The sequence below is a fragment of the Rhopilema esculentum genome, chromosome 5 (genome assembly GCF_057945365.1).
Source record: "Rhopilema esculentum isolate cy_ngs chromosome 5, ASM5794536v1, whole genome shotgun sequence".
NCBI lineage: Eukaryota > Metazoa > Cnidaria > Scyphozoa > Rhizostomeae > Rhizostomatidae > Rhopilema > Rhopilema esculentum.
This window is the reverse complement of record NC_142819.1, coordinates 5,360,832-5,386,905: the sequence shown is the minus strand read 5'-3', so window position 1 is coordinate 5,386,905 and position 26,074 is coordinate 5,360,832. Positions and strand designations below refer to the sequence as shown.

The window sequence follows — 26,074 nt, the reverse complement described above, 5'->3', positions numbered from 1 at the left end:
CTACAAACAAAGAACCCAGTGTGTGAAAGGTATGTGGATTTTTACCCTGACATGATGCTCGAACGCAAGTATAAGTTGTAAGAGACTTGTTTTTCAGTAAACTTTTCTAAAACTGAAAAGGGATGCAAGTGCCGGTGATACTTTTTGGCTAGGACAATACAGTATTTTCTATACACATCTTATGGAACACAATTTTCGCAACAAACCTTGACCTAAATCTGACATACAGATTAGGAATCCACAGAGCAAGCTGATAGCTAAACATTACATTCTTGAACAACACTTTGTGCCAAAATTCCCGGAAACTTGATACCAACTTCCAGATCGATGAGTTTCATAGAAAACAGGAAAATTGTTTGAATAACGATTTTCATAGAAGGTGACCAGAATAACGATTCAGGTCAGATATTTCTAAATTAAGCGAATGTTACGGCAACTATAGTTTAAAGTCGACTCCGTTTATAGTCACTCCACTTTTAGTCGGCATAACGTTCACAGTCACATAACAATTAGACCCGAATACGAAAACTTTTCAATTAAACTCCATTATGAACTAACAATTAAAGATAGTATACCAATCCTGTTTTAATTGGCTTTCAGCTCATCAAATGTGCTTTTAGTTTTTTTTTAATTGGGTAGGAAGCTCCCTGGTATGTCCTTCTAAGAAAAAATGAATATCGTCTTCCGCAGCAGTTTTATTAAAAGGCTGACAATACGGACATTTTCTATCAATCCTAGGAATAGGATTCTTCCCGTATCTACCTGTTTAGGAACAGGGTTAGTTTAGATTAATTTTACCTGTTACACACACATATTTATTAATGTGTTTTAGCAAAATTTAAAACCTTGGAAGGAGCCTTTAAAACTTTTAGTAATATTTTAGGGTTGCATACACAAATTTGCATTCACATTGTTTTTAAACTGCATGTACAAAGATTAATCATTTTTTTGCCGCAATGGCATGCATATCAGCTTGTTCTAAATTTGTTTTTAACTTTTGATCAATTTTATGGCTCGTTTTCTTATAAAATTGTTTTTAGCATAAAGAGTGTACAGTGTCTGCAACCTGAATATATTATATGTCTAGTCAATGACTATGGTGTGTTGTTGCGCCGCCCTGTTCCTTCTGTCTAAACAGACAGCGATGGGTATTTACCGGAGAACGGAGATTCCTAGTAATTCCAAGAGTTGGTAAAATAAACTGTCTACGTCATTCTTACCTGAAAGGGGAAGTCCGGGGAGATTATACTTAAAAGTCGCTGGAAAGTACGGTCTGCAGACAGAAGACGCGGTACTGAGTGGACGGCAAGAACTGCATCAGTGGCACATGATCTTCGTTGACATTTGGTCGAGACTACTTCAAAGTCAAGGTAGGTCCATAAAAGTCGCACTACCTATCTTTTTTCTTGATTCAATTTGTCATTGATTGCCTCAAGTGCACGGTCACACTATTGGTTAAATTCGCTTGAAATTTAGACCCAAATATGCAAAACTGTTCAATTAAGCTATAGCTATGTCAATGTCACTCTTCGTTTACAGTCACAAGTTTTCTGGCATCATTTAGTGCAGGGAAGCCGGAGAGGGGGGCGCGGGGGGTCAGCCGCTCCTGTTGCCCTTTGATAGAAGGGGCGGCAAAGGTAGCCTGTGCTCCAGACCCTTAACCTGAAGGGTCTGGAGCACAGGCTACGGCAAAGGGGGCCAAAGTGCCCTTTTCATAGGAGCGCTCTAAACACCGGCCGTTTGTAATTATCAAAAGACTCATATGAAACTCTGAGTGTACTGCCTTATTCGCGACAACATTTCTCAAAACTTGTAAAGAAATTTCATATGCCAAAAGTTCGTCGATTTTTAAGATATCTACAGAAGATCGAAAGAAAATGACAGTTAGAAAAGAATTGTTGGTAGTTGGGATTGGGAATTATTATTCAAATGCCCTTTTACTCAAGCCTGTCCCCCTTGCCCCTTAGACGTTCCGGTGTCCCTGATTTAGTGTACCGTGATCCGAGTAGGCGCACTCTAAAACTCTCTTATGGTGTGAATGTGCTTGAAGGTGAACTGTCTCCGTCCCCATTTCCTGCCAACAGCTCCTGTAGTATTTCATTTAGAGCAAAAGAGTTCAATACGTAAAGAAGGTACTGATGTCCTTTGTTTGCTATCGCTATGTCTAAGAGGTACGAGGGCCTGGTGCTAATTATGAGCCCCAGGGCAAATCCTCTGATCCCCCTCGTATAAGCCTGGTCCTCGCATAATTCCACCCCTCAAATAATTTCCCCCCCTCGAATAAATCTCCACCCTGGATGGAAGTTAAATTGTATTCAAAAGCCCACGCCATAACATGCCAATTTCTTGCGTTATAAAACAGAAAATACAATATTTTGGTCCATGATTACTTAACACAGTCCATGGCGAATGAAGAAACTAAAACAAACGAGACATTTACGAAAAGACCGCCGAAGACAATGGAGGTATCAATATTTTGGGCTAAAATATTTTTATGCTTTGATTCATACTTTGGTTTGAAATTTTAGAAAGAGTTATATAGTAAAATTGCAAATGCAATAAACTTGAATATATTAAAAAAGCTACAAAATGTGCTATTTGTATGGCAGGAGATGATTTTTATAAGCGCCTTTTTGAAAAGCCCCCATCTAAAAACTGCCTTAATTGACAAGCTCTCGTGGGGATAGTTCGATATTTCATAGGCCAGAATATTATCAGATTTATTGAGTATCGGTTTTGTACGCGAATTTGTACTTATTCAACCTAGCACCCGAAAGTAGTTTTTTAGGACACTGAGAAGCTATGTCTATCGAGCAAGGCCCTGGTCCTTCCTATCAATTTGACCCCACCTTGTGATTCCTACGCCTGGAGACTGGAGTTACAGATAAGGGGCAACTCTCCTCACTCTAAGTGAAAGTTTCTTCACATAATAAGGGACTCGAACAACAGATTCTTGAATTTGCGACGCTACCACGGAAGCATCATCGCATATAACGGAAATTTGGTAGAAAATTTGATATGTAAGATCAAACTAAGTGGCTTTCCATTGTTTCAAACAATAGGCTATTGTCCTCCTCTTTATGTAAACAAAGGTTTGCCCCCGCAGCTTTCTCTTGGAAAGGCTATGTACCACAGCAATCTTTGCAGAAACCGAGGACAATAGATATGATGTTCAAAGATCAACCCGTCTGGGGATCCCCGTTTGAGAACAATACAAAAGGCAGACAGCAAACGAGAGAGTTGGGTCACTGAAAAAACGAGCCCGACATTTCTACTGGTCAGGAATTGGACGCCAGAATATCGTTGCTTGGTGAAGCAGTTGATAATAGCATTGATAAATTGAAGGAGGCATAAATAGGGCAGTCTTCCTTTCTATTAACTAAAAAAGAGCAGGAACAAGAAAAATATATCCTTCAATCATTAACTTTGCAAGTACCGTAAATCCTCGAATAAGCCCCCGGGGGCTTTTTTTGCAAAAATGAATTTTTGAGTGGGGGCTTATTCGAGAGGAGGGGGGCTTATTTCAAAGTTTAGTATTTTCCTCAAAGGTCAACATAAAAACGACGTAATTTTTCTAACAAATCTAACAAAGAACTAGAAATAAAAACGACGTAATTTTTCTAACAAATCTAACAAAGAACTAGCAAATATTATAAAGTTTTCATCGTAAGAGTAAAGGCTACTGATCATTTCAATCTTTGGGAACATCCTGGCAAATGACCAAAATTGCGTTTCCGGAAGCATGAAAAATGCAAGGTCAGCAAAATTTCGAATTTCGAATTTTTCAAATTTGACGATACTATCGGAAAGAGCTTGCAAAGCTGGGCAAAAGATATAAAAGAACAATGTGATCTGACCTATAACCAAAAAGTTATGGCTGTTGAAACTTTTCGTTTTGTCAAACAACTTGCTTTCTGACATTTCATTATAGTACAGACGCAGGGCAGTAAAATTGTGCATGTTACGATAATGGCATGAAGTTTGATAAAAGTAAACAATCCGATATGCTGAGTAAGATGAAATACATATCAAGCTTCAAAATGCCCCCAAAAGCTATTTTTAGACTGGGGTACTGGTACCCAGTCCTCTTTTAGGTATAGAACTACAACATTCTAACTTTGCAAGTTATAAAACTGAAACATTTTTTTCTGGCGTTACTTGACGTGCTGAATAGAATGAGATGCAAAACAGCTATAAAGATTCCACAAAATCTTTAGACAACTTTACTTGTACCCAGTCCTCGACAAAACGAAAACGAAATATCAAAACGTTTTAAACGAATACAATAAATGCTTCTGAAATGTGTTTTAAGCTAATTTTCTGCTCACTTCACTCGCCTTATATTTCCGTTTAACCCAGGGCCGCGGAGAGGATTTTTGAGCCCCGGGTCAAAACGAAAGATAAAAAGCAATGCACGCCGAAAGCGACTGTTCTAAGGGGTCTGGGGGAAATTTTTGAGAAGATGGTTGCTGAAATTGGGGCTTGTTTGATTGCTGAAATTGCGATGGTGGCTATAACTTCTTTGATCATTTCAATATGGTTTAATCATTACTAGTATACTATCGTCACAATGCAGGCACATTTCTTATCTATTAAATATGCATTTCTTTACATTTAAAAAATCTTTAAATTTGAAAAACATTTCAATTTTAAATTTGATTAAACAGACATGCTGCACCAAATGGATTTTCGCCATTCAAATAATTTGAAACATTTAACACAAAGCCATCACAATGCAACCTTTCAATGTAAAAAGAAAAACTAGTTGATTTGATCTTAGGGAAGCTCGTGTAGATTAAGGGCTAGATGTCTCAAAAATTAAGACCAAGGGAAGCCAGCCAAGTTTATTTTTATCTTGAAGTGAAATCGAGGAAAATGCCTTAGGAGAATTCAAGATTAATTTCGGCATTGTTATTTTTGAGAGTGTTACAGCAAAGATAATTAGGCGATTCATGTCAATTGGCGAGATATTGGAGGGGTTCAGTATTCTTTGATTCTACACAAGGTTCAACCTAGCAAAAAGGTGCCAAATTCTGCACAGCATAAAGAATGACATATCTCCTAACGTCACTGAGGAGTCACTTTTTCTACGGAGCATCAACCATTGCAGCTGTTGAACTACCCTGGGTACCAGACTCTCTATTTTCTTTTATATATAGTGAGTCTGGTACCCAGGGTACTGTTGAACAAGCTTCAGCATTTGAATTTAAAACGCTTATTTTCCAATGTTTTCTTTGCATTAAAGTTGTTTCTGACTTTGCCCGCTACTGTTGCAACAGCTGAAATATCGTTCAAATTGTCTATAAAAAACAAACTTTCGAAAAACTTGACTATAGCTCCATAACTGACCCTTTTATAGGTGCAAAGACTTGGGAATTGTTTGTTAACTAACTAAAAAATCACCTAAACCTATTAGCTCTGTTTCACAAACATAACGGGGTTAATACTGTTGATGCTTCTACCTTATTTCTTTGAAAGGCTTTTCCCATTATTGTTACTATTTTTGTGAAAGGTTTTGATAATGGAGAGGCTGAATTGCTAATGCTTAATGGTGTAGTTAAGTTATTATCTATGGACACTTAAAGTCATGGGCCTCCGGGTCAGTGACTCCCCTGACCCCCCTCTCCCCAGCATTGGTTTTACCCCTTTTTCTCCACCATATAACGCGTGCCGATTTCCGCTATACTAATCCTTTGCTATGTTACCGCTTAACGGACCAGCCCGCTTCCATATAATCAGTCCCTTAGTTGAAGATCAGAGGCAAATAGACAAGACGTCTTTTTCTCTGTGTTGCCATCTTCGGACACCGAACACGCCACATTTCATTGTAACAAAAGTAGAAAAGTATATAAGACGAGTCACAATTAATACTGGATGAAAATGAGATAAATGAGATGAAAATGTGATTGGTATATACGGAAGTTTTTTTTATTTAAAAGAAGAAGGAAACGTTAAATTTCAGCGCTGTTTATATACCGATAGGCTGCCGGTTTACAAAATGAAAAGAACAAAGAAAGTACTAAAACATAATGTTTTTAATTAGCGATGCTAGACATGTTTCTAGTATCAAGGTCACCCATTTCACCAATAGGGACAACATGTTGACGAGACCTAGAACCTCTAATACAAATTACTGCAGTTCTGAGTAAAAAAACTAAGCTTTCTTTTGATCCAGGCAGAAGTTTCACTAAAATTTTGGTGATGTTTTTCAGCAATTAGTTCCGACACACGTTGGAAAAATTTCCTTGTTTCAATGCTCATACCACCATTGCATGAGAAAATCAATGGGGTAAAAGTTCCGTTTTATTGATTCATTCTGCTAATTTGTATGATATTCAGTCCTGTTTACTTGATGGATAGTATGACTTGATGGATAGTCAGTCCTGTTTAAACACTGTCGTTTCTAAAAGACCGAAAAATCCAAGAGCAGGCTGAACTCCATAAGAACAAGCCATATGGCCCCCATTAGGGAAAGGCCAGAGAAGTCTGATGGCGTTGGTGCTGTTACAGCCAACAGGTGTTTTGCGAGCAAAAAGTGTGAATTGGTCTTATGGCTCCATGAATACCAAAACCAACCCCCTTTCTTATCCCTGCATCTGATATGGGGACATCATTATTGTCCTTTCAATTGTCATGTAATCGTTATTGTCATTGTCATTTCGATTGTCTTTTTAATTGCCATCCTCGTTGTAATTGTCATCGTTGTCCCCATTGTCATCTTCCTTGTCCTTTTCGTTATCAAAGCACAAAGCACACACTAAATTTTTTAAAAAGCTTGAGATGGGCACAACCTGACCCTGGGTTTCTTATGATTTGATTTGTCATTTCTTCCTGCAAAAACTCACGACTTCATGTTTATCGTTATGTTTTAGAATTTTGACTTGACTGATTTTTGCGACAATGGAAAGTTCAAAAATCACTAGAGCAGCTCTAGGACGTTTCGCCAAACTTGGTGATCTATATGACGCAAGGAGAGATGAATTTCTTAGCATCAGTGGGTTCAGAGACTCTCTGACAGATGATGACATATATGAAGAGGAAGCCAACAGCGTGGACGTTGATTTTATTGTCACCGATTCACTGAAAGAGAAGTTTGATAAACTTGACATCAATGCAGACCTTAGTTTGAGTATCCTTGCCGGGCTGGTGAAGTTGAAGGGATCAGCCTCGTACCTTCATGATCAGAAGAGCAGTTCAAGGTCTGCAAGGATGACGCTGACTTACTCGGTGCGTACAAAACATCAAGAAGTCGATGGAATAAAAGCTAAGATAGACAAGGACGCACTGGATTCAGATGATGCTACACACATCGTCGTTGGCATAGACTGGGGAGCGAAATGCAATGTTACCTGTGAATATGAAAAGTCAGATAACGAGGACGAAACAAAAGTTCAGGGGCAGCTCCGTGCTGAGATCGAGAAATTGAAGAGTGGGCTTTCTGTTGAAGGTGGAGCAAGTGTTGATTTTTCACAGCAAGGTAGAGAAGAAGGTACCAAATTCTCCTACCATTGTAAATGTGATGTCAGTGATTTGAGTAAAGACATTCCTTCTACATTTGAAGGAGCGATGACAGTTGCAACAAAACTACCATCGGCGGTGAAGATGACTAACGATGGCAAGGGAATTCCCATCTCCTACACCATGCTATCACTTGCAACTGTGCGTAAAATGTGTAAAATGGAGCAAAGGGTTGATGTCTTATGCAAGCAAATACAGGAAGATGCCATCAAGCGATGTTTCCAAACAATGGAGAAAGTCGATGAAACACGTCAAAAATTGTATGACTTGGTTAAGGACCTGGGTGACAATCAAGCGTCAATCAGTCGCACAGACCTCAACAGGGCACAGGATTTGCAGAACAACTTCGAGGTTTCCGAATCTCAGTTCAAATGCAAGCTGCTGGAAGCACTTGTAGAGGTGCGTTCTGGTAAGAAGGATGTTTCAGCACTCACTGAAGCTCAGGCGAGCTTTCTTAATGGAGAATTCTCCCCAGGAAAAGTCAGCCAGGAGATTAGCAAGTTTGATGAAGTGATTGGCAAGCTGAAGCTAATCCGCAATCTCCAGGGCAACCATGTCTTGTACCTTGGCAGGAATGGATCATATGAACTAGCCCTTCATCAAAATTCTGACAAGAAATTATATATTCTCTACATGGTATATTCATACAAGTCTCAAAAACCTGATTCATGGCGGAAGCAAATCGATCTCTTTTTTCGACTGTTTACAGCACACAAAGAAGAAAGAGAGTACAGATTCATTGTTGTTGACTGCGAAGCTCAGTCGGGTTTGAATATTAAGGGCACAATGTACATTGAGTATTTTGAAAAAGGAATACTTTTCTGCGAGGATGTCTACGCTTTAGAGGCACAAGATCTACAGAACTGTAGCGTGAAAAGGGATATCAGCGAACCACTTCGAAGAAAGCCAAACAACAGAGTTCCCTTGGAGATAAGATGTCCAAAATCATTTGGTGGTAGATGCTCTTTAGAGCCTGTCCATTGGGTCTGCTGGAATTGTAAGGATTTTATTGAATGTGGACTTGACAAAGACAGGTACATGTATTGCAAATGCGGTGGTGGCATCTACTCTGGAGCATCTTTCCGATGTACTGATGTCAAGCATGGCCTGTCATTTGTGCCATTCGAGAAAGGTCTTCTGGAGCAAGTCTTGAATGAGCTACGGATGGTAAAAGAAACCAACATTGTTATTCTCGGAGAGACTGGTGTTGGGAAATCAACTTGGATCAATGCTTTAGCAAACTATTTGGCATTCCCCACGCTTAACGATGCGAAGGAGGCTGATGATATCAAAGTTCTGATACCATCACAGTTTTCATACACATCTGAGACAGGAGCAATGCAGATGATAGCTGTTGGTGAAAAAAGCGGCAACGAAGTGTTGAAGGCAGGGCAGTCAGCCACTCAAGGCCCAAAAGCGTACAAGTTCAACGTTGGAAAGCACGTGATCAGATTGATTGATACCCCCGGTATTGGTGATGTTCGTGGTCTCGAACAGGATGAGAAGAACTTCGAGAATATCCTCGCCCATTTATCATACTATGAGGAAATTCATGGGATCTGCATACTTTTGAAACCTAATGATTCTAGGCTGACTGTAACTTTCAGGTTTTGCATAACGGAACTCTTGACACATCTGCACAAGTCAGCTTCGTCTAATATCATTTTTTGTTTTACAAATGCAAGAAGCACTTTCTACAGGCCTGGAGATACGTTGCCGATTCTGCAGAAACTAATAGCCGAATACAAAGATGCAGTAGTCAGTGTAACACCTAGGAACCAATTCTGTTTTGATAACGAAGCCTTCAGGTTTCTTGCTTGTATGAAAAATGGTGTACAATTCACCCAACAAGACATTGATACCTACTCTTCAAGTTGGGACAGAGCTGTATCTGAAACCGAACGACTGTTTCAGCACATTTCAGAATTAAAGCCACATTCAGTGCAACATACTGTCAGTTTGAACAATGCAAGGCGAATAATTCTAGAGTTGAGTAAGCCATTGGCGGAAACTGCAGCGAACATACAGAGAAATATTGAGGCTGCGGACAGGAAAACCAAAGAACTTCAGGCATCTAATAAAACAGCTAGTGAACTACAAGGCCAACTTTACTTGGACGGGATCGATCTTGAGCCTGTTGCGCTGGATTTCCCAAGAACCGTTTGCACTGACTCGTCATGCGTCGACTACGTCCAGGTATTTTTACTCACTCCAAATTTATAAAATTCGATCTTATGCTATCTAAAGCTTTTTTGGCTCCATAACAATTGGATTTTTTAATGTGCTAGCCAGTTTGTGACCAACCTTTCTACAAATTAATGTTGTTCAGTGCGCAAGATACTCTTACCCGAGGCTCGGCATATGTTATAATTTATTTTGTTATATTTCTATGAAATTATTAGGAAGCCCATCAAAAAAGCTTTTACTCCTTTTTCTACTATTCTTCAAATCAATAGATCTTAAAATGTTTTGAAAAATATCTAATATTCCAGTTGAATCTTGTTTTTCTTACTGTGATCGTCATCCAACATTTTCCAGGTTGCCGGTAACATACAGAAAACGGTATATCGCCAGCAATGCCATGCGCACTGTTACTTATCTGGTGTGCCAGTAGAAAGCGTAAACAACACAAGGCTTCAGGACTGTGCAGCGATGGGTTTTGCACCGAATTACACATGTCGACAGTGTAATCATTCGTGGAGAGTTCATATGCACATGACATACGATTTAGAGAAGAAGACAGTGAGAGTATTCGACAAGAACAAAAATGCTCTACTTACCAAAGAACAAGATCATGCAACGAAGCTGCAGAATTTCATCGACGTGGTGAAGGCTTATAGCAACGAGCTAAGAGAGGAACAAAAAACAATCACAAACATCTGTGCTCAGTTTGGTTGTTATTTGAAGAAGAATGCAATAACCCCTTTCAACGATGAAATTGATGCTCACTTAGATATGCTGATCAAACAGGAGCAAAACAAGCCTGATGGAAGCCAGGAGACAATCAACAACCTACAACAAATGAAGCAAAAGTACGAACAACAGAAAATGATTATTTACAATGCTATGGAACATCCTGGTACAGAAAATGTCGACTTCATATCTGATCCCGGCAACGTCGAAGAGCTGAAGCAGAAATTGTTTAAGCTGAAGCACAATGGGGCAACCCTGAAAGCTATTTTTGAAAAGATCCAGAAAGTCCGGTCAGAGTACCATTACAACGAGATGCAGGTCGCACCAATTAGAGTCAAAAGGGGCAGAGAAGAGAAAGGCTCGAAGGCAGGGTTGCTAAGCGGCCTGCAATCAGTTTTCAAGAGGGCAGGTCTTTGGGTTCGACAGCTTCCAAGAGCCACAGTGCAAACGACTGGACCATGATTTGAAGAATCATTATCTCAATTACACTTTTGTTATGCTTGATTAAAGGACATGTTGTCATGTAGTTCGAACTTGAAGAGGTACTATAGCGTTATGCTATGATTTATAGTACTCCATAGTTAATATAGATGCAAAATAATTACATCGATAAGTTTGCAAATGTTTCGCACTACAGTCAATGGCAAAATTTGTAGAAGGACGGTAGAGTCTCACAATTCTGAAGGCAGAGTAGCCTGGTAACGACAAAATTTTCAGGAGAGCCACAAGTTCTAGACGTTTCCTTATAAGAACCATAAGGTTGTATAAAGTGGCGGATCTCTTTGAAAAATATTACACTTGAACAAAACTGTTACTTTTGTGTTGATTATTTAACTTCTTTTGAGCTTGTTTGTAACCTTACTAAACAAAATTTTACGTCATAATAGCGGCGTTTTACTATGGTTCTAGGACTCCAAAGAGGATTGCCTTATGGGGTAATTTGCCCTTAGCCCCTAATAAACCCACAGGTTGCCTAAGATGAATTTACATAATGTTACAGTCACTGTACCCCTCTCATACAGTATAAGTAGCCCAATTTTATTCTGTTGGATTTAAGAAGCTGAATTGTTATCCAAGAAGCATTATATGTGCTCTGCTGATTATTATTAAAACTTTTTATTGATTATCATTTAATTTCTAGCTTGCTGTTGCTATTCGTAGAAAAATGAAGCCCTTTTCTTGTGTTTGTTCTTAAAATGCACTTGAATAGTCCTGTAACCTGATTATTTAAAACAGGAGGAGGTGCTTGGTCTGCGATTATGTAGAAGCAAAATCAGAAGGAAATGGTTTGCTTCCTGGACAAACAGTAAACCTTTCATGATATTCAAAGTAGACGGAGTTCTAAACGCTCTGGATGATAAACCGCGGAAAAGAAGAAGCTTCAAAGCTAAAAATGGGCAGGATTTCAAACACTTCTAATGTAAATTGCCATGTTGCTCAGGTCTTTAGGTATTAAATTCTGTTTCACTACTTCTTAGCTTAGGAGTTTTAAGAGAAATGAATGCAAAGTTAATAAAAAGCATAAGATTAAGATGTTATCGACAGCCATATTTCTTGATGCGTTTGCGTCACTTACAAAAGTTGATGGTCTCTTGATGACAGCCGTAAAGTAATGATTATATGTGCTGCGAGTGGATCAAAAATTCCTTGGGTTCCGGACCCGGGGGGAGGGGGTAACTTTAATAGGCTGAGGATGGGGTTGTGCCATTTTGAAATATGACAACATACCCTGAAATTTAAAAATTTCCAAAAATCCTACCCCAAATTTCTGATACAATATGAAAACTATACCTTTAATTCAAATTCAAATTTGCAAAAAAAAAACAACAACTCAGCCAAGTAAACGAGACCATGTTATCTTTCTTTTGAAAATGATATCCCAAAATTAAGGGTCATGCTATAAATTAATCCCAAAATTTATAAATGTGTTTGATTTCCCAAAACCGATATCGAAAAATTTATTTTTTATTTGAAAAAAAGTTATCCCTAACATACGGCACATCCCGTACCAGTGTTGGTGGAAGTAAGCCCCTCCCCCGGTTCTGCATACATATGCTTCGCTCTTTTCATTTTTCACAAATAGCTAAAGAAAAGTGTTTGCGGAGAGAGATGAAGTTCCCCATATTTAGGGACATTTGCAAGTTGCCAGAGTGGTAAAAGCTTCGATTCATCGATTCTTTGATTTTCGATGAAGATGGGAGGGAGCTAGCCCTTGGTGATAAGCCCTAAAATGTAGTATGGCTATGATGCACACAGTTGAGGTGTAAATGGAAGCCGTAAATAGGTGATAAATTTTATAAATGAAATGTTTGGTAGGTGCATAGTTTTTGTAGTTTTTCTGTGGAAGCCCAGAGACATCGATTTCTATCGATCAAATAATCGCATCAACCTTGTCTGACGATAACACTACACAAAAAAATCCAAAAGATGCAAAGAGGAAAAATGTGATAGACAGTGCTAGAGATCTACGTGTTACCCATTGTATCTTAAGATTAATTTGACAAAACAAGCTTTTCTCGGCACAAGGACAAATGAATACTTTGATTAAGGAATACATTCACTCTCCTAAAGAAGTCTTATGGCTATGTTTTTCTCTGCCATTTTTCCTACCCTCATTTAACGTTAGCAACCTGGCAACATTTCTAAATCTGCACACAAAGTGTTCCAAAGCACTTATTTATTGTATTTTATACTTCAACCCCAATCATTTAGCACCGGTTTTTGTCCCCTGAAAACGGAGGCGACTAGTGACTTTCTTGATTTTCAACTCTCGGCCCCATAAATTGAAGGCTGTTGCAGCCTTTCTCGTAACAGTCTATTGGCAGACGACCCCGCCCAAAATTTCAAAAGCGCAGCGACGTAAAACTTTCTGGTTTTATGCACTATGGAGGAGGCTATTGTGTTGCAGCTGTTTAGGGAGGGGTTTTCTGTCTAAAACAGTTTTTTTGGAACACAGTAATTTTCCTTCATCTGATCAATGTACGAGAAGCGATAAACACGGAGTAATTTACTTGAAAATATTTCGCTGCTTTTTTGCCTTAAACAATCACTGCTTTATTGTGATTTGTTGTAATGTTGTGATTTATGCAGATATTGAAATAGCATTGCATAAATTAGAATAATTAGTTAACTTGATAAGTCATGGAGAACCAAGGCTGGAGATTCTTTTTTACCTTTCTTACTCAAGACTTTTTTAGCTTCGATTCAGAACATAATAGGTTTTACATTGGAATTGAGACTTAGGGCAGGCAGAGAAAATGTCCTCTGAAAAGTTGGGGGAATAATTTAAGAACGTTGGGAGGAATTGAGAACACGGTCATAAAGCAACGAACAGCTGACAAAAAGAAGATGTTATAAAATAAATATCCTTAAAAATCTTTACTGTTAGAAGATGTTACTTTGATTCTACTTCTATATTTGTGAAATGCAAACTTGAATGATGATGACTAGCTGATAGATCCTTTTTTCAGAATGACGTGAGCAAATTGCTGGAAGGTTTTCTCCATTAACGACTTAGAAGTGATCAACGAGCTATCCATGAATCCAATATGGCCGCCATATTCTGTCAGCAACAAAGATATAGACGGATTTTTGCATATAAGCTCTTTAGGAATGGCTAAAATTCAAATGGCAGTTTTAAGAAGAAATGGCGGAAGAAAAATAAAAAAAGGAAAGTTTCAACTGACATTTACCCCCACCCCCCTCCCATCCAATCAAAACATCCATGCTACACAGCCCAATCAAATGATTATTTTATTTATCACAAAATGTAAGAAGGGGGAGTTTTTACAAATAACACACAACCACGCTCTTTATAGATCGCTCAGGAAAAAAGCGACCATATTTGTCTTGGGTGGCAGTTGAAACCCTTAACAGATCTTGTCAGATGTTTTGATTTTTTGAGACATTTTATTGCTTATTGATTAAGAATTTCAAACATTTGCTGGTACATTTCATTTGTGCGAATTTGTTTCCTTCTCTGCTTAAAAACTTTTGGAAAACTGCCCTTTTTAAAAACGAAGGTTTTTTGAAACAGTGCATCTTTTTGTGACAAGGCGCCCCTTCCCTCCTGACATCCCTACACGACTACCAATGAAAACAATGAAAACGAATTTTAATATGTACTTACTTTCCTCCGGAGCAAATGGGTCATCTGCAGAGTTCAAGAACATTGTCGGAATTCTGATTTTTGCTAAAAGATGCTCCGAGTCAAGCGTCGCTTCATCGTAGTATTCTTTGTGATTTTCATAGCCAAACATTTTACTCGTCAGCCTATCGTCGAATTCTCTTATAGTCTTCGACTAAGAAAATATATACTAAGATTAGACCCCTGTGTATCAAGCCCGACGCAGACCATCCAGACGCGAAATTTTCTGACAAGGGAGCCTTCTTTAGAAAAAGCGAAGGACCCGGGCAAATTTCTATTTCCCTTTGAAGACTTTGTCCCCGGATCAGTCGTAAGCTCCCTTTTTGGCTCGGCATAACAGTACGGGAATTCTCTAGACTGGTAAACAAATTTACCTATATGATAACAACATGCAACATGATTACAAGTTGAAACACGACGGTGTCAGTCTAAGAAATACTTTGTCTGTCCCCTAAAAAAGGTGTTTCACAGGTGTGTTAAATTTGCAAGACATGGGCCTGTAATCTACGTTACAATTTGCAAATATAATGCGATTCATTAGTACAATTTGGAGGAGCCCCAGATCTCTGTCACTAGACAATATACAATGAGCATAATCAGCGATATGATCTAAAGCTTATATTTTACACAGATATCTTAATGTGCTGGAAGGGCAAGACATGTTTTGTGGATTGCGTAGATAGAAACTGCGAAAATCTTCTGTGGCAGGCTGATTAACAAGTCTCAGAACTTTAACATCTTCAAAACCCACTTGACTGGCTTATCATTCGAACGAAAAATATAGTTGCTAACTTTTTCAACATGCATACCCTTACAATGAGTATAAGCATATACTCTCCAGTTCAGAATAAACGTCTCTCGCCGCTTATTGATTTTGAGAAAAAATCCAATTCCACACCTATTACATACCTACCCCTTTAATAATTATTTAGAAATGGCAAAATGTATACTACAATGTGGTACCCAATCTATTGCGGATTGTAGAGTAAGCTGTTAATAGGCATTAAAAAGGCTGAGACGAGTGTACCGCGATACACAGTGGGGCTTTGTTAAATACAGTATTCGAATTACCTTGAACACGTGGTCAAGTGAAAAGGGTAGATCATTCATGTGCTGCTCATAAACGTGAAGGTTTCTGCAAAAAAATGACACGTTACAGACGGAAATCATCTCATTTTGATGAGATGGCAGGCAAGAAAGTGTAAAGGGTTACTTCTCTAGTAGAAAAGCAGGCTGTATTGACGCTACAACAATTACTGTAGTTGTTCCTTATTAAAAACTCTTATAAAAGTAACATTGTCTTAACAAAGCTCTTGTATAAGTAACATTGTTTTACAAAACTCTTGGTTCAAAGATTAGCAGTAGGCTGCTAAAATTGGCTTTATAGCTGTTATCTTTTTTAACTTTTCATCAATTTCGAAAATGCACTATTGATTTGAAAAGTTTAAGGACCTCAAAAAAGCAAAGAATATAATTGCCCATATCTAGACATTGACAAATTAAACTGCCAAATTCTAAATAAAATCAAAATTCTAAAATCAACATATAGAAGCAAAGAAAAGCTACTCGCACCTCTGAATGATCGTTTTGAGATGTTTAGTTAGATATCGATTGTACAGCAACCAATTCAAAGGCTTCTCAAGAGAATCCAAAGATTTATAGCAGTTCCACTGAACAGATATGAGAAATGCTCCAATCATTTGCTTTTGATTCTTACTAAGTTCTGAAACATAGTGCGTCATTATGCACCTAAGAAAGAACACATACTTTCAAATATATAGTGGAATGTTTTCTTCCAGCTACTTAATAATTTCCTTTACGGGACGGCGCCTTGCAGTCTACATTGAGAAACGTAAAGTAATAAAAAATGCTTAATTACCATTCTCAGAAAACATACCTTAATGAAATCCTAAAAATAAAATTTGTCTTAAAAATTATGTACGCCGTTTGGAAAGACTGGTACACCCCTCCAATCATCCACCTCTGTTCCACAAAGATAGCCTAGTTTCACAAATAGAATCCAGGCTTGCAAATGTCTATGCAGGGATTTTGTTGTTTGTCTTATTACCACTTAATTATTTATTTTTTTGCTAAGTATATACGAATAACGAAATATCGTAGAGATTTATCGAAACATCAAAGTTGTGAAGGAAAAATGTGCGCGCCATAAAAAGATAACCCGCGTGCTACTTGGTGTAAAACAGAGGGATTGAATTCAAAGTTTCAATATACTGGTCAAATGAAAAATAGTCTACATTTCACTTAAATTTGTCATTTCAATATGAGCATTGCGATACGACGTTTAGACTTTCGAGATTAGTGAGAGCAATATACTGAATATGGTAATGGTTGATGCCAAAAAAAAATTCAAGAGATAGGATAATACACTTCCCCTAGAATGGCTACATCTCTAGTGACATCTCTTACAAGTTTCTGATAATTGATAAATATGGAGGTTGGGGTGGGGTTGGGTAGAATATCAGGTTTTTCAAAATGTCCACAGTTTTGAAAAACATTCAATCCTTTTTTGAATATTTTTTCTGACCTAAAGAATATACTCTTATATTTTCCAGTTTTCATGCTGGCATCATAACGTCAAACCATGGCACAAGAGATACATGGCTTGTCAACTTGGAGGCTGAATATTCCTCTGCATATTATTGAATTGTGGCTATAGCTCATCATTGCGTGTACGTTCACATCATAGTTTGAATTGACTACTAATTCTTCTTAAATGACGAAATTGGTTAAAGAAGCAAACATACCCTCCGAAAGATATTCCCATACCAATGACGGGTGACTTTGGAAACATTGACTCTAAATATTTCATCACCAGGCGTAGGTCGTCAGTATTATTGCCACTAAACATTCTAGGTGTCTGAAAACATTGATTGAATGAAAACATTACATGCAGCCTCAAAAATTGCTAAAGATTGGACGAGGGATTGATTTGAAAACTCAGCAATACTTCAAACCTGTCTGACAACCTGTAAAATGTATTGAAAACTGTTTGATATTAGAAGCTTTTGCACGTAACGAAGCAAACAGCAATTTATAATTAACATGGTTGCAGATTCATGGTAGAAAATAGGTATCCTTGTTGAATGTATAAAGATGATACAAGAGACTCAAACATGACTTTCAAGAATTTTCTACGAAAAAAAGGAATAGAGTACTTCAAAATTATGAAGAATAACAAGATTTTAGATACCTTGAGAGTCCAATTCTTTCCAGATCCACGATTTGTCATTACTAGCGATCTGAAGGAACAGAAGCTAAAAGTTTACAGCAATAGTAACAGAAACAAATATACATTCTAATGTATAGTTTTTGTCCATTTATATCATTGAACATCTTGCATAACACACTTGCATGTACTGACCCTTACACATGCCTTTACCCATGTATCTGATGTATTTTCATATGAGATAAAACAAGAAAATATTTTTATCAACTTTGAAATTCAAACACTGGAAAACTAGATTACTAGATGTCAGACACAAAGTACTTGAGTATGCTATGTTTTCGCTATTTCGCACCATCTTCAAACTTTGTGGTACCAAAACATTATTTGCTTATATAATTTTGATATTTTAGATGAAAAAAAATATCTATTTGAAATTCATCTTTAAACCTAAAAAAGGAAACGGACTACTGAATTTTATTTATAATTTCATGAAAAATAAATATAAATATAAACATCTGGTTGTACGTGAGCAATGCTATAACATGCAAGTTACCGCCATTGAAGGTTTTCTAAAAGCATGTCTGAAAGTTTCCTTGTATAATATACCTCGAAAAAATCTATAATTAAAACATATCATCTACCTCATTCCCATTTCTTTGGCAGCTAAAACGAGGTTTCGGCAATAGCTTTCATCGCTGCAACCTAAACATAAAAAATTGACAGAGTAAGAAACAGACTAATAAATTTACATGTAATGCAGATGATATACTTTAATAAACTGGCTGCTTCCTTTTAGAAATTGAAGCGATTAAAAAATACATTTAAGATGCTTAACATTCTTTATAAGGTTTCAAGCTGATCGTTTCATTTTCTAACGGAGATCTTCACGTTTCGAAAGTAAAGAGAGTAAACAAAATCCATTGAAAGCATGAGACCTAGAGAGGAGCCTTGAAAAACTACAAAATTGAACTGCCTATTAAGGATCAAAGATACTGGAATAATGTAGGGGTCGATTCTGTGCAGAGATTTTAGCAAAGTTCTGATCGTTAACATCGCATTCCAAATGCTTTGAGTTATTATGATCGAAAATTGATCGGGTTGTTTGACAAGTTGTTTTTGTTGCTGTTGTTGTTGTCATGAATACTGCTGTAACTAATGAACGCCGCAAATACTGGAACTTCCGGAGACAAACAAACCGAAACGTGATCGATCTCCTTATTACATTGCTTTCCACAGAAAATCCAAGTGAGAGAACAGTAGTTGAAATGAGAGGACAGTAGATGACTGTGGAGAGCAAGGGCTCATTCTTGCAACACTGCCCACTCAACCCATGTCTAATTATTTTCAGATTTTAAAAATGCATGTAAACTTTCTACTTTCTTCTAGTGGCTTGCAACTTTTCGTGAACAAGGTGATGCTACTCGCAGAAGAAGGCCATTGATTCTTCTTCTGAACCCCCTTAAAAACGGTAAGGGTTTTATTTATGCCCAAAAATAAATGGTCCAAATGACAAGAGAACGCCACCTTAAGTCTTGTGATTAATAATGGTCAAATACTCTGAGAACAATCGTACCCTTATTTGCTAACAGGTTTTGTTTGGTAACCTGGAACAAATATTCATTCTATATAATTAATGGAAAGAAAGTTCTCAGTTACAATATTATCTGATAAAATCTTCCACACAACAACGCTGCTGCCCGCTGCTACAATACCACGAGATTTACTTATGATATCTCAAGCTCACGCCATATCTTCAAGTTTATCATAGAAAAAGTCGTGAAAGAAGCAATTAAAATGGCAGAGTTTTGTGTTTGTAGCGTTGCAGAACAGTTACAGCCAGGAAAAACATCTTGCAATTAATGCACCCGCAATGAGCAGCCTGTAAGGTAAATCTTTGTCCATCATGCTGTGATGAAATTTTTTACTTTATTTTTGAAAATTAGACAAATGTTGAGATTGTTCGTGATAGACTTCAATTTTCCCCTAAAGCCATGTCTAAATATTGCAATGTATCCCTTGGCTTCAATTTTGAATTACTTTTGCAAATATAAACTTCTTATTACCTGTCATTCCTGGTACAATGACAAGAGTTGGCCTCGTTGTGATGTCAGGATGTATGCTATTGGAATCATCATTGTCCACCCAATCCAGGCACAATTTTTCCCCATCTGGAGTTTCGATATATTCCCTGTTAAGTAGCAAAACTTTGAATGACGAAAAGGGAAGAAAAGTCACAGCTATAGATGCAAAGTAATGTCTGTAATGGTGCTATTTCAAAATACGGCTAACAATGTGAACAGCCATGGGGAACCTTTCAACGTATGCTTTTCTAAATTGAACAAATATTTTCCATTAACCTTCGACTGCAAGAAGAAAGGGATAAGACAAAAAGCAAAATTTTTGTGTAAAGAGAATTAACCCTTTTCTGTTAGTTCTCCCTCTTCCCTGGTATTTAGTCAGACGTCTTTATTTATCCTGATGATTCCGTGATAGTTGATAAAGACTTCATGGAAACATGATTTGACATTGTTATTAAATGCTTGATATATAATATGCATTGTTATTGAATGCTCCAAAAATAATTGAAGATTGTGAAAAAGGTGATGACTATGCAAATGTTCCAAATTTTATTTAAGTGCAAGAGGATTCTATTTGTTCTCTAAGTTATTGCATTGTCCATTTGCAATTTGAAACTATACTTTGTTGAACTTAACGTTCCGTTTTGCATAAAATACTAATTTCAAGCTAGGTGAGTTTTGCCATTTTTTCATCATCAAATTTTTTGTTTTCTAAATATAGGATTCCGGATTGCGTATTCCGGATTCCGTATTCTGTGTTTCGAAGGTAGCCAAATTTCAAGAAGCACGATTGATTAGCTGATTCAATCCGTTCTGTTTTGTTAACGGGAGAGCAAATTTTTAAAAACGCATCTTATCATATGTCTAGAGGAAATTGACGGAGAACAGTACATTACTACACATTCTCTCGAATTATTGTTATTTTGACACATCTCATGCTGTTTTTAGACCCATATTGTACAAAACGCGCACGAATCTGGGGATATACCTATCTGGGGATGAAAAATATTAGCAGTGGTATCCCTGTGGTCGTTTGGTATCCCCATGGCCGTGAAATCTAGGGATGAAAAGTACTGCCTAGGCCAACTAGCAACATTGGAGACAAAGTGGTAGAAAAGTGACATTTATCTAGTAGAAATTGATGGAGAATTGCATATTACTACACATTTTATCGAGCTATTGTCATTTTGACACATTTCAAGCTGTTTTTAGGCCCATATTATACAAAACGCGAATCTGGGGATGAATCTGGGGATGGAAAATATGCATGCCTAGGCCCGCTAAAAACATCAAAAAATAAATTGGCAAGGAAAAGATTTTTTTCGAGTGGAAATTGAAAGGAAACGCTGGAAATAACATATTTTCTTACTAATCATTGTCATTTCGACACATTTCGAGCAGTACAAGCAAGTTTTCGAATCTGGAGATGAATCTGGAGATGAATCTGGAGATGAATCTGGAGATGAATCTGGAGATGAATCTGGAGATGAATCTGGAGATGAATCTGGAGATGAATCTGGAGAAGAATCTGGAAATGAATCTGGTGCTGAATGGTACGCGGTTTCGGTACCATGCATGATCAGACACCGGCATAACATCTTTTATTATTTGGCTGCCTTGGCCAATTCAGAGACTGTGTTACATGGGTTTTTTCAAATATCCAATTAAGAAACTTTTAAGAAAATTTCACTGGTAAATGTATTCAAAAATGCCCTAAAATTAAGAAACGTTCACCGGTGAAGCTTTAGCTAGGTTTCTTATAAAAAAACGTGTATGGTTCTTATTAAGTATACAATTAAGCACAGTGATTGGCTGACAATTACCTTCTGTAAGGGACTGGTAGCTTTGCTCTAAACACTGCACAACAAACCGTCATCATGTGTGATGAAAAACACCAAAACGTTGGCCAGTAGTATTCATTCATAATCAGCATGTGTTGTTTTAGCTTGCGCCTGAATTTGCCATCGCGACAGATAAGTCTAGGCCGTCTCACAACAAACAGTAGATAATAAAACATATAAACAAAACTGAGGCCGAGACAGAAGATTTGCCAGTCAAATGAAAGTATCGCAGATGTTGCAAAGAAATGTTGAGCTTCATCCATGGTATATGCAGGATGCGATAATATCACAAAATATGCAAGCATGCATCCAACCAAATAATCAATCATCGGGGAGGTTTCTCCAAGTGCCAGTTTCTATGGTTGCAACACAGCGTGTAAACAATAGCCGATAAGTGATTGTTTGTTATCATTCAATGAGATGCTGAAACATCACGCAAATTCTTTTCGGTTTGGGTTGATTGTAAAACAAGGAACGGGGGACCTTTAGAAGGGGAACCAAATATGACACGTGCACGACTTGGAAGATATACTAGGCAGGGTAGCTTTGATATGTGATTTCAGCCTAGAACAGGCCATTTCTAAGCCTAGAACAGGCCAATAGGAAAGGCTGTAATCCAGTTGCTCTACTGCCCTAAATGGCCTTATTATAATTTATCATATACAGTACCGCGGCTTGGTTGCCCGAAAAGTCTAGCCTGTGTCTAGCGATCTCTACTTTGAAGCAAAGACCGGTTACAACTTTTTGTTTGGGGGGCCAGCCCTAATAAAAATAGTGTAACAACAGCCATATTTGATAAAATAAAAGTAGTTTATCTATGCTACTTACGATCCCCGCCCCACCCCCCGGTATCTCGATCCTTGCTTTCAAGTTAGGGGTCAGGAGCACAGGCTAAAGGAAAACAAGTAAATATTTAATTAAGCTATTTTGAATTACTATCCTACAAACTTGGAATGAGGAACGGGGAAATAGAACGAGGGAAATTCAGGGAATTAAGGGGAATATGGGGGAATGGGGGAATAAGGGGAATATGGGGGAATGGGAGAATATAGGAAAGTGTTGATGTTTTAAGTGTGATTCGAAGTGTCTAATTTTTTTCAAATCGAAGCCCATAAGAGTTGCAGCAACAAAATTTCGTAGCAATGACAAACTAGAAATTGGTGTCTATTTTATCTATCGATAATCTACGAAACAAGGCACAAACTAGGTTAACTTGAAAACTAGCCTCAAGAAAAGTTTTAAAGCAACGTCGATAATATAATACTTCACAAACTCAACAGTTATAACTACCCACCAGCAAATTTTGAATATTTTTAAAAAGCTGCAAAAGTTTGTTTTATTGGGATGAAGACCATTTCATAAAGATAAAGTTTTATTGGTTCTGATTCTTTTGGGTTTGGGTCTGGATTTTATATTATGATATGCCAGTGTTTGTATACTGAGTGCAGCCACTGTGGTGCAGCCCCTACTGCCTTGATCACATCATCAAATGGAATAACTGAATGACTTATTGTTCAAACAATGCAATTCATTGATAATATAAACAGTGGGGGCAGCTCGTACGCTAGACTTGCTCCAAGTCCATTTCCTGTTTGAGAGTGGAGTATTTGTTTTTTCAAATTCACATTTTAAATTCATTTACTCGTTTGTTTCATTTACTCTGATAAAGCCCTGATTATGCTAGGGCGAAATATTAGTTTGCGTTTTATTTAATTTATTTTGAAAATTTATCTTATTACATTGGATTCTCGTCACCGTTTTGCTTTGCTCCTGAATTTTATCTTCGAATTTATACGCATTGCAAGATTCACAGAATCCGGCGGACAGGACAGCCTATCTTGTTCTTCCTTCTTACACAGAATATCTGTTCTCCTCCTGTGGACTTCTGCGAAGGAGACGGACGGAGAGGGGAGAAGCGAAATTTCGCATAATGATTGTGCATAATGAAGGAATGGTTGTTAAAACTATAAGATATTTCTTCATGAAAAAACATGACTCTAATAGAATGCTCTCACAATTACTAGAAAGCTCTCACAGTGTTCTTACTGACAATATATTTGGTAACAATGTTTAGACAGTTATCATTAAACTACGTTTTACCATACTATGGTTTTATAGTACCTCAGCCCCATTTTAAGCTTTGAACAATTTTGAGGCTCCTGTTTTTTAACATTGCGCACATAAACATGTTTAACGAGCTTTTGCGGAGAGGTTATACCAGTACTCTTTTCGTATCGATTTAACATTTAAATGAGGCAACTAGAAAAATGTCAAGTTTATCCATGTTTTTTAGTCAACCTCAGCCAAGATTTTGAGCTCTGAATGGCTGGAAAGCCTGATGTGATGCGGCTTGTGATGACCTTCTACGAGGTACATTTGCTGACCCGCGTCTCGTGGAGAAGGAATATCCTTTATTTATTATCATATAGTGAAGTCATAGAGAGAAGATATTAGCAAAGAAGGTCACATCTTATTTTCAGTGTCTTTAGGAAGTTCCTTAACTCGAGGGCAACGCAGGGAGCCTTGGCAATGCTGGAGCAGGTGACATCTAAGCTTTGGAGCAGGGCAGGGGTGTCCAACAAACGGCCCGCGCGGGCAAATTCTGTGGGCGGCGCGTAGTCAATAAATTTTCAACAATTAGATTCTTGTGTTATGTTAATGGAGTGCCATCTCTGCTAAAAATTTTATAATTCATTGTTTGGCATTCTTTTCCATTAAAAGGCATACAGTATCACTATCAGGCATACTTTGGCAGTTTGGGGGGAGGGGCAAAAAGGGGATTACCTATTTAATACCTAAAAGAGGGATTTTATACCTATAGTTAACCAGAAAAGTAGGAGCCATGGCCCCCTGTTGCGTGGGCCCTGTACTGTAACTGTAAATATTAATCTATTTGCAGGTAAATAGAATATTTGTCGATGATTATAACCATTCATTTTCCCCGCATGTACAGTAAGATTTTTGTCTATGGCTTAACCAAAAATCAAGTAGGGCACCCCTGCCTTGGAGCAAGGGTATAACACAAGAGCTTGAGGGCCACATGCAACTACTTTGATTGGGTAGGGCCAAGAGAATCATAGCATCACTACCCTGGGCCGTTGAGATTCAGCTCAGGCCCAGGAGTGTTTCACAAAACTGGACCCCCGTAAGAAAATTTCCTGTAGCAGCCCCCTTCAGTCTCCCGGAGAACTAGGAAAATATCCTTTTTAGAAACAATTTTTGAAAAGGTTTTTAAGGATTTTTCAAATGTGCAAAAACATTTTACATGGATCAAGGGCATGTGTCCCTTTGCGATAAACATGCAGGCGTCCATACAATTAGCTGAAATAGTAGCTTTTTTGCATTGTAAATCGATCTTATTACATTTTTACGGGCCCCCGACCTTTTGCTCCTCCTAGCCCCCCTCCTTTCTCGACGCTCCCGTCACTAAATAACAAATGGTTCACGTTTTCGTTTTTTATTTCAATGCAAAGCGGTATAATTAAAATAGGAAAATATTTCTAAAGAATTCATTTTCATTACAATAGCATTTTATTTGAGTTTATCTTTTGCATGTGTTTAGGACACACAAGTGATCATTGTGAATGTACCGCCGTTTCACACACATCACAATGCATAGAAATAAGAAGCATACTACAGATAATTTGATTGTTTAAGTAATCCCTGAAGAGTTCGGGTATTCATATGGTGATTGTCTAGTCCCGAAGCATTTCGCTGGCCATTTAAATTTCCAATTGGTTGGACTACACAATAGACCTATTTCTCATCAACACGATGCAATGCCTATTGTTATTTCTGAATGGTTGGCTGACAGGAGACAGTGCCTTTGAAAGCTGTTGTTCGCTTGCCTTTAAGACCCCCTTGGTAGCTAGCCATTCTCAAAAACCCTCGTGTATTGCCAGGGGTGAACATGTTGCAGTCAAACAGCTTGTCGTGAAACTGTGCGCCGCGAAAATCGCGCTTGTAAACAAGGCTGGATCACTGAACGTGACCTAAAGCTGTTTGCAGCCCTGTCAAGCAAGTTTAAAACCCGTCAAAACGAATAAAGAGAATGACATGGTCTGAATCGAAAGTTGTCGAGATTTGTTTATTAAAAGGCATTATAAAAGAGCCTTGATGTAGTCTGACTGGAGCATCGAATGTAGTCAAAGCTCCACAAGGCAATCTTCTTGCAGATAGTGCAATCATCGATACACATTGAGAGTAATCACAGTGATCGATCATATGTTCACAGACAAGCAGATTTTCAAGCTGGCTTACTAGCAGACATCTTGAAGTCTTCTGCCAGGTATAGATAAAGATGTTGTTTACTGTTGTCGATATAAACACTTTGAATTTGTTTTCTGTTGAAGCTGTTTGTTGTATCTTTGCCATAATGATCAGGGGGTCG

The 26,074-nt window shown here is 37.8% G+C and overlaps 2 protein-coding genes across 2 annotated transcripts; one reads left to right on the top strand and one right to left on the bottom strand.

Moving 5' to 3' along the window:
- Nucleotides 1–390: 390 nt before the first annotated feature.
- Nucleotides 391–11,586, top strand: LOC135690113 (uncharacterized). Its single transcript, XM_065207584.2, has 3 exons — nt 391–1,370; nt 6,873–9,714; nt 10,057–11,586. The coding sequence occupies exons 2-3, from the start codon at nt 6,901–6,903 to the stop codon at nt 10,891–10,893; spliced, it is 3,651 nt and encodes a 1,216-aa protein (XP_065063656.2). The 5' UTR covers nt 391–1,370; nt 6,873–6,900; the 3' UTR covers nt 10,894–11,586.
- Nucleotides 11,069–22,592, bottom strand: LOC135690114 (phospholipase ABHD3). Its single transcript, XM_065207585.2, has 9 exons — nt 21,667–22,592; nt 19,829–19,953; nt 18,407–18,467; nt 17,790–17,838; nt 17,344–17,456; nt 16,151–16,327; nt 15,650–15,713; nt 14,561–14,732; nt 11,069–14,047 (listed from the first exon to the last, which is right to left on the bottom strand). Exons 1-9 carry the CDS (start codon nt 22,011–22,013, stop codon nt 13,878–13,880), a joined length of 1,278 nt encoding a protein of 425 aa, XP_065063657.2. The 5' UTR covers nt 22,014–22,592; the 3' UTR covers nt 11,069–13,877.
- Between the last annotated feature and the right edge of the window lie 3,482 nt (nt 22,593–26,074).